The sequence below is a fragment of the Carcharhinus amblyrhynchos genome, chromosome 1, assembly GCF_965287045.1.
Source record: "Carcharhinus amblyrhynchos chromosome 1, sCarAmb.v2.hapA, whole genome shotgun sequence".
In the NCBI taxonomy this organism is placed as follows: Eukaryota; Metazoa; Chordata; class Chondrichthyes; order Carcharhiniformes; family Carcharhinidae; genus Carcharhinus; species Carcharhinus amblyrhynchos.
In genome coordinates, this window is record NC_137324.1 from 46,943,606 (window position 1) to 46,956,275 (window position 12,670).

Consider the following 12,670-nt stretch of genomic DNA (forward strand, 5'->3'; position numbering starts at 1 on the left):
GCTCAGTCCTGTCTTAAATTCTAGGCAATAAAGCTCTAGTTGTTTATTCCTTATCAGTTGGCATGCCTCATGTGAATTTGGGAAGTAAAGATTGTCTGTTACACAATTGTGCACTGATGAATAAGTTCCAAATCAAAAAACCGAGGTTCCTTCATTTGAACAATCGGAAGTAGTTTATGGTGGCCCCCGTGCTCCCTGGCAAAGCTCCTATTTGAGTCATGAAGGCAAGAAAGTTGCATAGCCCTAATCTAATCCACTTTTGCAAATTCACTTGGAATCCAGGGAAAGGTTACCCAACCAAAAGCATCAGATTTACGACATGAGGACATCTCCACATCATTACTACATGGGGACATGGCTTCAAATCACATCATGGCTGCTAAAAACTCGAATTAGTAGTAAAATTGGTATTATCTGTAGCTGTGATCATGAACTTCATTGACTGTGGTAAAAACCCATCTGGTTTACTAAATTTTTAAAGTTTATTTATTAGTGTCACAAGTAGACTCACATTAACACTATAATGAAATTACTGTGAAAATAATAACATAAGAAATAGGAGCAGGAGTAGGCCATCTAGCCCTTCGAGCCTGCCCCGCCATTCAATAAGATCATGGCTGATCTGGTGAATCAGTCCACTTTCCTGCTTTCTCCCCATAACCCTTAATTCCTTTGTTATCAGAAATCTATCCACCCGTGACTTAAATGTATTCAGCGAGGTAACCTCCACCACTTCAATGGGCAGAAAATTCCAGAGATTCACCACCCTTTGAGTGAAGAAGTTCCTCTTCAACTCCGTTCTAAGCTCACCCCACCACCCCCTCCCCCGCTTATTTTGAGGCTGTGCCCTCTAGTTCTGCTATCCTTTCTAAGCGGGAAGAATCTCTCTACCTCTACCCAATCTAGCCCTTTCATTATCTTGTAAGTCTCTATAAGATCCCCCCTCAGCCTTCTAAACTCTAACAAGTACAGACCCAGTCTATTCAATCTCTCTTCATAAGCTAATCCCCTCATCTCTGGTATACCATGCTCGTGACACTCTGGCCATGTTAAATTCTCCCTCAGTGTACCCGAACAGGCGCCAATGTACCTAACCAGCACATCTTTCGGGCTGTGGGAAGAAACCGGAGTATCTAGAAGAAATACACGCAGACACGGGTTGAACATGCAGACCCACAGATCCAAGCTGGGAACTGAAACAGGGTCTTTGGCGCTGTGAGGCAGCAGTGCTAATTAATTCTTTCAGAGAAGGAAATCTGCCTTTTTTTTTTAACCTGATCTGGTCTACATGTGATTCCAGACCCCACAGCAATGTGGTTGACTCTTAGCTGCCCTCTGAAATGCTGATCAAACCATTCAGCTCAAGGGCAAATAGGGATGAGCAGAAAGTGCTCATAAAATAATATTTAAAAAAAAAGTTGAATTTTAAGCTTACAAGAATGATAAGCAAATCTTAATAAAATTTACCAATCCAGTCATAATTACAAACAGCATACAATTTCTCATTACAACATATAGCAAATTAATTACGGCTCTGTAACTGAAACGGTCAGATCTCAGCTTCTATGACTACCTCTTCGTCATTAAAATAATGCCCAATATGAATTTACAAGATTAACATTTCTAAAAGAAATTGCTTTCCATGTATATCACTCCATTGTTAGGTCAGAGGGAAAAAAAAACTAATGCTCTTGAATCATTGGCTCAAAATACAGAAGAATCTGATATCTCTGATTCTACATCACATCGTGTGCTAACCTCAGCTATTTAATATTTCAAATTCCTCCTGGGACTAGGATGAAAAGAAAAATCACAAAGAATGGGCAGCATTAAAAGCAGCAGCCTGGAACCCCAGGACAGGAGATGTATTTAGCTAATAAGGCCTATCAGAACAAATCCAATAAAGATATTATGTTAAGAGGAAATGTACATTTAATAGCCGGAACATGAGCTTTTCTTGCCAAACTGTTCACATTCTTTTCTTTTATTTGTTCATATTTTAACTGTGTTTTTATTGCAGCTTGTTCCTATCTTCCAACTTGCAACCTGGGCAAATTATTCTTGTACTTTTATGTCACAATCCTTTTCAATTTCTAAGCTTTGGCCCTCCAGTTCTATTTTGTTTACATTTATCTGTAAACCTTTGGTCACAATTACATGGCAGCTGATGTTTCTTCTCACAAGTCTCCTCTCCTCTTAGCCACTATTTTTTTGATTAAGGTGGTATTGGCTAAGAGGACCCAGGTTTGGTTCCCGGCTTGGGTCTGTGTGGAGTCTGCACATTCTCCCTGTGTCCATGTATGTTTCCAAGGGTGGTCCGGTTTTCTCCCCCAGTCCAAAAAGTGTGCTGGTTAGGTACATTGAGGAAGAATGTAGCATGGCCAGTGTACCCGAACAGGTATCGGAGTGTGGTGACTAGGGAATTTTCACAGTAACTTCATTGCAGTGTTAATGTAAGTCTACCAAATAACCTATTAGCGAAATTAGATATTGAGCAGATTGTGAAGTAGCAGATTTCCTGCACTAAAGAATATTAGTCAGCCAGATGGGTGTCTATAACAATGCATTATTAATGCTACCTTTTTCCTTCCGGATTAATTTAATTAATTGAATTTAAATTTACCACTTGCTGTGCTGAGATTTGATCAGGAGTACAGGCCTTGGATCGCTAGTTCAGTAACACTGGTCCACTGTAATATCATACCCAAGTATGTCAAATGCTAGCAAGTTCCACATTCTAAGCAACTCTGAAAAAACAAATTTGTCTCAAATTCATTATTGGATTTGTTAATGTTTATTATGTTTTTACTCATGGACATTAGCTCTAGCTGCACTCGTGAAAAATTAACCAGTTTCAGCAGTCACCAACAAAATCAAGAAAAATTATGCCCTGTATCATTAATTCACCAGGCGACTGAAGCAGCCCTGATATAAATTACACAAGTGAATGTCCACACCTTCACTGTAGGTAGCTTGTTCCTACATGATGCACAAGATTATGCGGTGTTTATGGGGGATTAACTGGAGGGTGGGAGCAAAGGGAAGCACTGAGCAATGGGAGGGGCTGGCTGGGGAAACTCATTTATGTGGGCAACTATTTTGTTTACTCGCTTGTGATTCCTATGCAGACACGATGGGCCAGATGGCCTCCTTCTGCACCATAACAATTCTGTGAGTTTGCTGGTGACAGGCACTGCGTCTCTGGTAATGTAGAAGAAAATGCCTACCAAAAAGAAAGAAAATCAGCACTGCAACTAGGCAGGGCTTTCTGTAATGCCACAGTGTAACATATAAATACATCAATGGATTTGAAGAATCTTGAAATAAAACAGACTTCCGTTCATGCTGCAACTGTACCATTTAAAAAGTGGTTCTAAACAACTTGATTAATTTCTCTAGAGATCTAACATCTCCAAAAATTTCACCCTTAAATTTTGTCTAAAGAATTTGGTCTTTATGTTTACAATACACATGTACAAGTGGCCAATGGAAGATCAGAATGACTGTGAAGCAGTATTGCACAATCCTTTTTACTTAGTCATTTAACTCCTGAATCAATACATCCTTCAGATTCACTGCTGGGATAAGGTGATCCTGAAAATAGAAAGCAGCACTGTCACAATATTCTACCATAGGTTACAATAGCATGACAGCTAGCATGAATTATTATACAATGATACTTTTACAACAATAATCACAATAATTTTAACTTTGTAATTCTTGTGTGTAGTGGCATACTTAAGTTACATATTGAAAACAGAGTAACAAAGCATTTTTATTGTATCTTATGGGATTGGCTGTTTTATAATACCTGTTTAGACAATCTTCATCATTGTTCACTCTCAGAAGCTACTCATTAAGTAGCTGAAAAATATGGAATTTTCAGATTCTCCCTGCTTTATACAAAACACTTGTAATCAAAATAGGCAAGTATTTTACTTGAGAGGTAACCACCACCACCTCTCTCCACCTCCACGACCACCGCCCACCACCACCCCCACCCCACCCCCAGCCTCCACAAGGCTGCTGTGGCTGTATGCCACTTTCCCCTATAACGTTACCTGGCAACGCAACACTTATTTAATGTCCTTCATTTCTTCTGTTACTGCTCCTGCTTCGTTAAAGCAGAACTGGTTGAGGATGCCTTTTCAAACAGCAGCCATGACGTATGAGCTGAATGGTTGGAATGAAGTGTCACTTGGCCGCCAGAATAAACTCAATCCTCTGAGTTATGAGTCACAGAAAGCCGATGCATATTGGTGTTCTAGTAATGGGATTAGGGACCTCAATTCGACCTCACATGGTCACCAAATAGCTGGAAAAATATCAATCTCCACAGGGTTTAAAGGCAAGCATTAAGCCTGCTGTTGGTTACCGGAAATTAGGGCCGAATGTTACGATTTTGTTTTTAATTATGAGTGGAAGAGCAGCGCGTGTAGCGTGCAGGCTCCACTGCCGATTTTCCCAGTCATATATTTTTTGACACTTAGTTAGAAAATGCTGGAGGTGAGTTCCATGATGTCATGCTAGCAGGGTGGGCTCTGAATGAACCCGCTCCACCAGGAACCTCAGCCAAAAAAGGGTCAATTTGATCTAAAATAAAATTAAAAAGGATCTTCCCCACGGACGTGGGAATTCCCCCCAACACACTCACAACAGTGTCCAGAGACAGTGGCCAGGCACGTGACCCTCACCCCTCTGGAGGCCTGTGCTCCTGGTGGGTTCTCCATTTGTCAGGACATGTTGCAAATCCCACCAGCAGGAACCCCATTCCATCATTTGTGTGCAGGGAATGGGGTGGAAGGCACACGATTGGAATGGGAAGTCCTGTCAACCCTAAAAGCCATTTGGTAACTTCCATTGGATTCTCCACCCCCACCAAGCTTCCTGCCAGCCAAAAGCAGGGGCAGGGAATCCCAGCTATAAAAAAGAGACTTCAAAGTGATCTAACTAAACATTTCAAGATTACGAAGGAAAATTAGAAAGCTGATTCAGATATACTTTAAACTATTTCAAATATCATTGCTATAAATTTGAAAATTAGCATATTAGGAGTGAGAAAAGAGAACATGGACATATTTTCCAAAGGACAATAGAGCTGTGACATGAGATACCAGGGAACACCAGCGAAGCTGATAGTTTCATTGGGATGAAGGGGGGAAAGGTTTGAGAAATGGTGAAAGTTTTCACATGAGTTTAATTTAAAAGGGAATTTGTGTGAGGTTAAAAGACTTCTTTTGCATCAGAATGCATGCACACTTAGACTGCAACACATTGCAACACACCTCAACACACTGACTTAGAAGTAGATTCTTGCAAAGTTACGTACTTAGCTTGTTATAAATCAACTAATTTTATAAAATGACCAGTTATAAAAACTACACAAATCAAAAAACAAAGCTCTATGTTTAAGTCACAGCAACTTAAATCTGCCTGCAATGTTGTGAAACAAGCACCTTCAATGTTTCATCACATGTCCTGGGAACACATTGACTTACTTGTTCAGTGGTTCATGACATTAACAATACATACATCCTATTACAAGCTCATATATATACACACTTTCTCACAAACTGATGCATAACACTGACATTTTCAGAATGCAACTGTATTTTGTTACAAATATTCAGGCCTCGATTCACCTGAATCAGCACCAAGTGCCCACTTTAGTGGGAAAACTGTTGGTGCTGGCATGCCAGTTGGGTGGGATTTGTGGGAAACAGCTTGGCTTTTCAGAGGTCAGAGCGTAGCACCTTTCCCAGGGCGAGATGTGGCAGTCTAGCCACAAGACCCCCATGCTGCGGGAAGAGTGCCGAGGACAACTCCTCGCCCCAGCCCAAGTCCACTCAACTTTCAGGACCTATGAAGAACACTTCCTCTGCAACCTAACAGCTATGGAGGGGCACATGGGCACTGGACCTACCTCCTTTACACCCCTCGGGGTTGAATGCCAGGCCCATACAGATTATGACCAGCACCAAAGCCTGTTCCTGTGTGGGAGGTGCATGAATCGCAGGACGGAGCTGAATGAGCGAATGACATTTAAACAAGCAGTTTCACATAATGGGCAGGAACCCAATTGCAGCCGGCCTGGTGAATCCCAAATGTGCCCACGCCTGTCAGGAATCCCATTTTAGCTGTGACACTCCATTCAATGGGCAATCAGGATTCCTGCTAATGGTGAACAGGACCTATGAATACCCTCCCAACCCCCCCATTAATTATGTGGAGGATGAGGATGGGATAAAGAGCCATACAAATCTAGCTAAATCTCTAAAACAGCACAAAGAACAATACAGCATAGGAAACAGGCCCTTTGGCTCTCCAATTGATTTTTTTTTGAATTACAGACATTTTGAATTGATGCACCTTATTACCTGCCATTCTTGTCTCTTGCATCAATATCTGCTCCTTGATCCATCAGGTAATGACACACCTCAGCATGGTTGTTCTGTGCAGCTTGGATGAGTGGTGTAAAACCTTCCTAGAATTCCAAATAAATGCAGGGTGGCAGAGAAAAAAAATAAATCACATATCACCTCTTTGTACTGATAAGATCATTAATTTTTAACATTTATTTTAGAAACCCTTCAGTGTGGCATCAAGGCAAATTGACTAGGGTATTCCCAGATTCAATCACCAGTGCTATGCTGAACTAGTTAATTTCTTAGGGCTTCTTGGTGCCAAGCTTAGTCAAATGCTGCCGTGATATTTAAGGCAGTTACTCTCACTGGTATCCAGCTATTACACCCATATAAGAATCACAACTGAAGTGAGATTGTTCAGAGTGCCTGACAAAATCTGAACTGATGTTAATGAGCACATTATCGTGAGTAGCATCACCAGTAGGACTATTTATTAATGATTTCTTCCATCAGTTAGCTGGTGACTGTGAAGAGGATGATACAGTGATAATTGGTTGAGTTAAGTTTGTGCTGCTTTACAGGGAGAGAGCAGGCCTGGGTATTTTCCTCATTGGTCAGCCAGATGTTAGTGTCACTGCGTGTTTGACAAAGAGAACATATAGCTCTGGTACACAGGCCTTCATCATTAGATGCAGGATTTTGTCAGAGCCCATTCAGTCTTTGCGCAGTGATATAATCAAAGAATCCTACAGTTCAGGAGGCGGCCATTCGGCCCATTGAGCCTTTACCAATCACAATCTCACCGAGGCCCAATCCCAATACATTTACCGCAGCTAGTCCCCCTGACACTAAGGCACAATTTAGCATGGCCAAACCACCAAATCCACATATCTTTGGCATATGGGAGGAAACCGGAGCACCCGGAGGTTTTGATTTGATTTATTGTTGTCACATGTATTAACATACAGTGAAAAGTACTATTTCTTGTGTGCGATACAAACAAAACATGCCGTTCATAGAGAAGAAAACAGGAGAGTGCAGAATGTAGTGTTATAGTCATAGCTAGGGTACACAGAGAGATTAATTTAATGCAAGGTAGGTCCATTCAAAAGTCTGACAGCAGCAGAGAACAAGATGTTCTTGAGTTGGTTGGTACATGACCTCAGACTTTTATACTTTTTTCCCGAAGAAAGAAGCTGGAAGAGAGAATGTCCAGGATGCATGGGGTCCTTAATTATACTGCTGCTTTTCTGAGACAGCGGGAAGTGCAGCCAGAGTTAGTAGAGACACAGACAATGTGCAAACTCCACACAGACCCAAGCCAGGAATTGAACCTGCGTCCCTGGCGCTGTGAGGCAGTAGTGCTACCACGTCTTCATGCCACAGTCTACTCAATTGCATCCCCTGCACCCCAATTTCATGCAAGATTAGTTTGACGTTGGCATCAATACTAGGGGAACTTCAGGGAGTAGCCAAGTAGGACCTTGGTACTTCTTGTTGAAGGTGCCTGAGAATATTTCAGCCTTGTCTCTTGCCCTTGCGAATGGATCAAACTATAGACATTATATTAGAAGAAGAACAAGGACTTGCAGAAGGTTAGATGGATTGGCCATGCTAAATTGCTTCTTTGTGTCTAAAGATGTAGGTTAGATGGATTGGCCATGGTAAATGCATAGGATCATGCGGATAGGGTGATGGAGGTTGCTCTTTTGGAGATATGGTGCAGACTTGATGGACCAAATGGCCTCCTTCTGCATTGTCAGGATTCTATGGTTTACGGGGAGAGCAGAAAGCCCAGACATTGTTGAGCAGATACGGGACAATAAACCAAACACACTTATGGACCTTTATGACTGCAAGAGAAAAATCTCAGTCTAGGGAAATTTCCAATGCTGGGGATGGGGAGTAGAAATTAGTAGTCAAATCCCTTCTTGTTCAATGGCTTTAACTTAAAAAGTAACTTCTCACATTACTAACAAGTGGCTCGGTGGCACCATGGTTAACACTCACAGCACCAGGGACGCAGGCTTGATTCCTGTCTTAGGTCACTGTGTGAAATCTGCACGTTCTGTGCCTGCACGGGTTTCCTCCCAGTGTTCTGGTTTCCTCTGTCTGAAAGACGTGCTGGTTAGGTGCATTGGCCATGCTAAATTCTCCCTCAGTGTACCCAAACAGCGCCAGAGTGTGGCGACTGAAATATTTTCACAGTAACTTCATTGCATTGATAACGTAAGCCTACTTGCGACACTAATAAATAACTAAACTACCTGTACATTCTCAATGCGTTCTGATTTCGATTCACATTTCCAGCATCTACAGTTCTTTTTCTTTTCATGTCAACTGTATATCTTATTTTCTTTTAATATGAGTATCAATGATGGGATGCTGAATCTACCCTGTGTGCTGCTGAATACACTATCATATTTAGTGATTGCAAGTTACCGGAGTTTTTGCTCTTTAAAAACAAGTACAGTTTCTCTTAAAATTTCAGTCATGTTCCATAGAAAATGGACACATTAGATGACACTACTGGACAATTAACATTCAGGAATTCAGTGATCTCGAGTTTGGATTGCTCTACATGCCCATGACGAGATGAAATCTTAAAGTGCCATATTTATTTCTTTTAAGAAGTTGATTTTCTTCTGCAATTCCTCTGGAATATAATAGAATATATCTAAGCCAAAACAATCTTGCAAAGGCTTTTAGTTCAATCTTATAGGTTCAGTTTTGAGGAACATAAAATTTCACTTGATTAAGAACACATCTGTTGAAAGTGGTGCGGAGGTGCATGATATTTCATGCTTTCCACTATAAAAATAGAAGATTAATTGATCAGGAGATTCAAGATCTGCTCAGTTTGCTGAAGGATTCACGTGTTAAATCATGGTCATACAAATATAGTCAAAGCAAACCAAGAATGACTGACAAGCCATTGCATTTCTTAAAATCCACTGAAAAACAGTGACACCTAACACAGACTTCCAAGACCTAGTAACCAAGAATCTATCATCCACAATGAATATTTAAGAGTTAATTTTTTTAAAAAATGAACATAAGAACATAAGAAATAGGAGCAGGAGTAGGCCATCTGGCCCTTCGAGCCTGCCCCGCCATTCAATAAGATCATGGCTGATCTGTCGTGGCTCAGTTCCACATTCCCGCCCTCTCCCCATTACCCTTAATCCCCTCTCTTATCAAAAACCCATCAACCCGCGTCTTAAAAATATTTAGCGAGGTAGCCTCCACCACTTCAACGGGCAGAGAATTCCAGAGATTCACCACCCTTTGAGTGAAGAAATTCTTCCTCAACTCCGTTCTAAACCGCCCCCCCTTTATCTTGAGGCTGTGCCCCCTAGTCCTACTGTCCTTTCTAAGCGGGAAGAGTCTCTCCACCTCTATCCTATCCATCCCATTCATCATCTTATACGTCTCAATGAGATCTCCCCTCATTCTACTAAACTCTAACGAGTACAAGCCTAGTTTATTCAGCCTCTCCTCATAGCTCAACCCCCTCAACTCCGGCATCAGCCTAGTAAACCTCCTCTGCACTCCCTCCAAGGCCAAAATATCTTTGCGTAAGTACGGCGCCCAAAACTGCACACCAGTACTCCAGCTGCGGCCTCACCAATGCCCTATATAGCCGCAGCAAGACCTCCGTACTTTTATATTCAATCCCCCTCGCGATGAAGGCCAGCATCCCTTTCGCCTTCCTGACCACCTGCTGCACCTGCAAGCTGGGTTTTTGCGACTCATGCACAAGGACCCCGAGGTCCCTCTGCACCGTCGCCTGCTGCAGTTTTTCTCCACGTAAGTAATAATCCTTCCTAGCATTATTCCAACGAAAGTGGACCACCTCACACTTGCCAACATTAAATTCCATTTGCCAGTTCCTGGCCCATTCGCCCAGCCTATCTAGATCCTTCTGCAGACTCTCCACACCCTCCGCACAATTTGCCGTTCCCCCAATCTTGGTGTCATCAGCAAATTTCGACACCACACACTTGGTTCCCTCCTCCAGATCATCTATATAAATGATAAATAGCTGAGGCCCCAGCACCGACCCCTGGGGCACTCCACTAGTCACCAACCGCCAATCCGAATAGCACCCATTGACCCCCACTCTCTGCCTCCTATTTGACAACCAATCCTCTATCCACACTAACACCCTACCCCCAACTCCATGTCCCCTGACCTTCTGCAATAACCTCTTGTGAGGTACCTTGTCAAACGCCTTCTGAAAATCAAGAAAGACCACATCCACCGGCTCTCCTATATCCACCGCCCTAGGCATTCTTAACTTTCTTATTCTCCAATGATCTATCAGAGAGTTAGCCAGAGTAGACTCTCCACAAGGATTGATTCTCTTTGTTCTGTGGTGAAGCACTTGACTTTGTTTAGTTGCACCCCACAAAATAACAAAGATCAAGGTGACAGCAGCATGGAGGAAAACGGTGTTTTTTTACTCTATGGTATTCATCAGATTTCAAGTTAGGGAATCTCTCCAGATAGTATCAGTATGAAGTTATACAGAAACAGAAATCCTAATAGCAACAGTAAAAAGTCGTAATTTTTGAATAATAGAACATAGAACATAGAACACTACAGCACAAACAGGCCCTTCGGCCCACAAGTTGCGCCGACCACATCACCGACCAACCTACAGACCTATCTATAACCCTCAATCTCATTAAACCCCATATACTCATCCAGAAGTCTTTTAAAAGACCCCAGCGAGTTCGCCTCCACCACCACTGACGGCAGCCGATTCCATTCACTCACCACCCTCTGAGTGAAAAACTTACCCCTAACATCACTTCTGAACCTCCCTCCCCGCACCTTAAATCTGTGTCCTCTCGTAGCGACCATTTCAAACCGGGGAAATAGCCTCTGAGAGTCCACCCTATCTATCCCTCTCAACATTTTGTAAACTTCTATCAGGTCGCCTCTCAACCTTCGTCTCTCCAGGGAAAAGAGTCCCAGCTCCCTCAACCTAACTTCATAAGGCATGCCTCCCAGTCCAGGCAACATCCTTGTAAATCTCCTCTGCACCCTTTCAATAGCTTCTACATCTTTCCTATAGTGAGGCGACCAGAACTGCGCACAATACTCCAAATGAGGCCTGACAAGGGTCTTATAAAGTTCCAGCATTACCTCCCGACTCCTAAACTCAATCCCTCGATTAATGAAGGCCAGTACACCATACGCCTTCTTGACCACCTCCTCCACCTGCGAGGCCGATTTAAGAGTCCTGTGGACCCGGACCCCAAGATCCTTCTGCTCCTCAACACTACTCAGACTTCTGCCCTTAATAGTGTACTCGTTCATCCCGTTGGTTCTGCCAAAATGGACGACAACACATTTATCCGCGTTGAAGTCCATCTGCCACTTCTCCGCCCAGTCCTGCATCCTATCTATGTCCTGCTGCAACTTTTGCCATCCTTCCAGATCATCCACAACACCACCGACCTTCGTGTCATCAGCGAACTTACTTACCCATCCCTCCACTTCCTCATCCAGGTCATTTATGAAAATGACAAACAACAAGGGTCCCAGAACAGATCCTTGAGGCACTCCGCTGGTGACTGACCTCCATTCAGAAAAAGCCCCATCCACAACCACTCTCTGCCTTCTGCAGGCAAGCCAGTTCTGGATCCACAAGGCCAAAGGCCCTTGGATCCCATGCCCTCTCACCTTCTCAAGAAGTCTTGCATGGGGGACCTTATCAAACGCCTTGCTGAAGTCCATGTACACTACGTCCACGGCACTTCCTTCGTCAATGTGTTCAGTCACATTATCGAAGAACTCAACTAGGCTTGTAAGGCACGACCTGCCCTTGACAAATCCATGCTGACTATTCCTGATCATGTCAAACCTCTCCAAATGTTCGTAAATCTTGTCCCTCAGAAGCCTCTCCATCAGCTTACCAACCACTGAGGTCAGACTCACCGGTCGGTAATTTCCCGGGCTATCTCTGTTCCCTTTCTTAAAAATAGGAACTACATCCGCAATCCTCCAATCCAATGTTTTGATTACATCAGTGACATAAATACAATCAGAGTTTTAAATAATTCATCTGATAAATGAACAGCTGCTAGATCCATGTCAGGCATACAAAGTGTCTTCAATAGAAGTACCAAATAATTTGACTGAAAACAGTTCTAAGGGGTATATAAATAGCATACTTTCTAAAGCAGGAAGGGCAAACTCAACAGAATAAAATTCCCCTTGGAGCTGAGGAAATAAAAAGCTTCTTGAAATGAAGAGGAAAGCTTTCTCTCATTTAATGGTTTTCTGGAATCTAC

The 12,670-nt window shown here is 42.6% G+C and overlaps 1 protein-coding gene across 4 annotated transcripts in view; it reads right to left on the bottom strand.

Moving 5' to 3' along the window:
- The window catches only part of rai14 (retinoic acid induced 14), a 211,375-nt gene that overhangs the window by 42,921 nt on the left and 155,784 nt on the right, over nucleotides 1-12,670 (bottom strand). For all 4 annotated transcript variants that reach the window (XM_080218399.1, XM_080218443.1, XM_080218485.1 and 1 more), the window contains one exon: nucleotides 6,378-6,484. In XM_080218399.1, coding sequence (XP_080074525.1) covers nucleotides 6,378-6,484 — 107 coding nt within the window. The remainder of the gene's footprint in view (nucleotides 1-6,377; nucleotides 6,485-12,670) is intronic.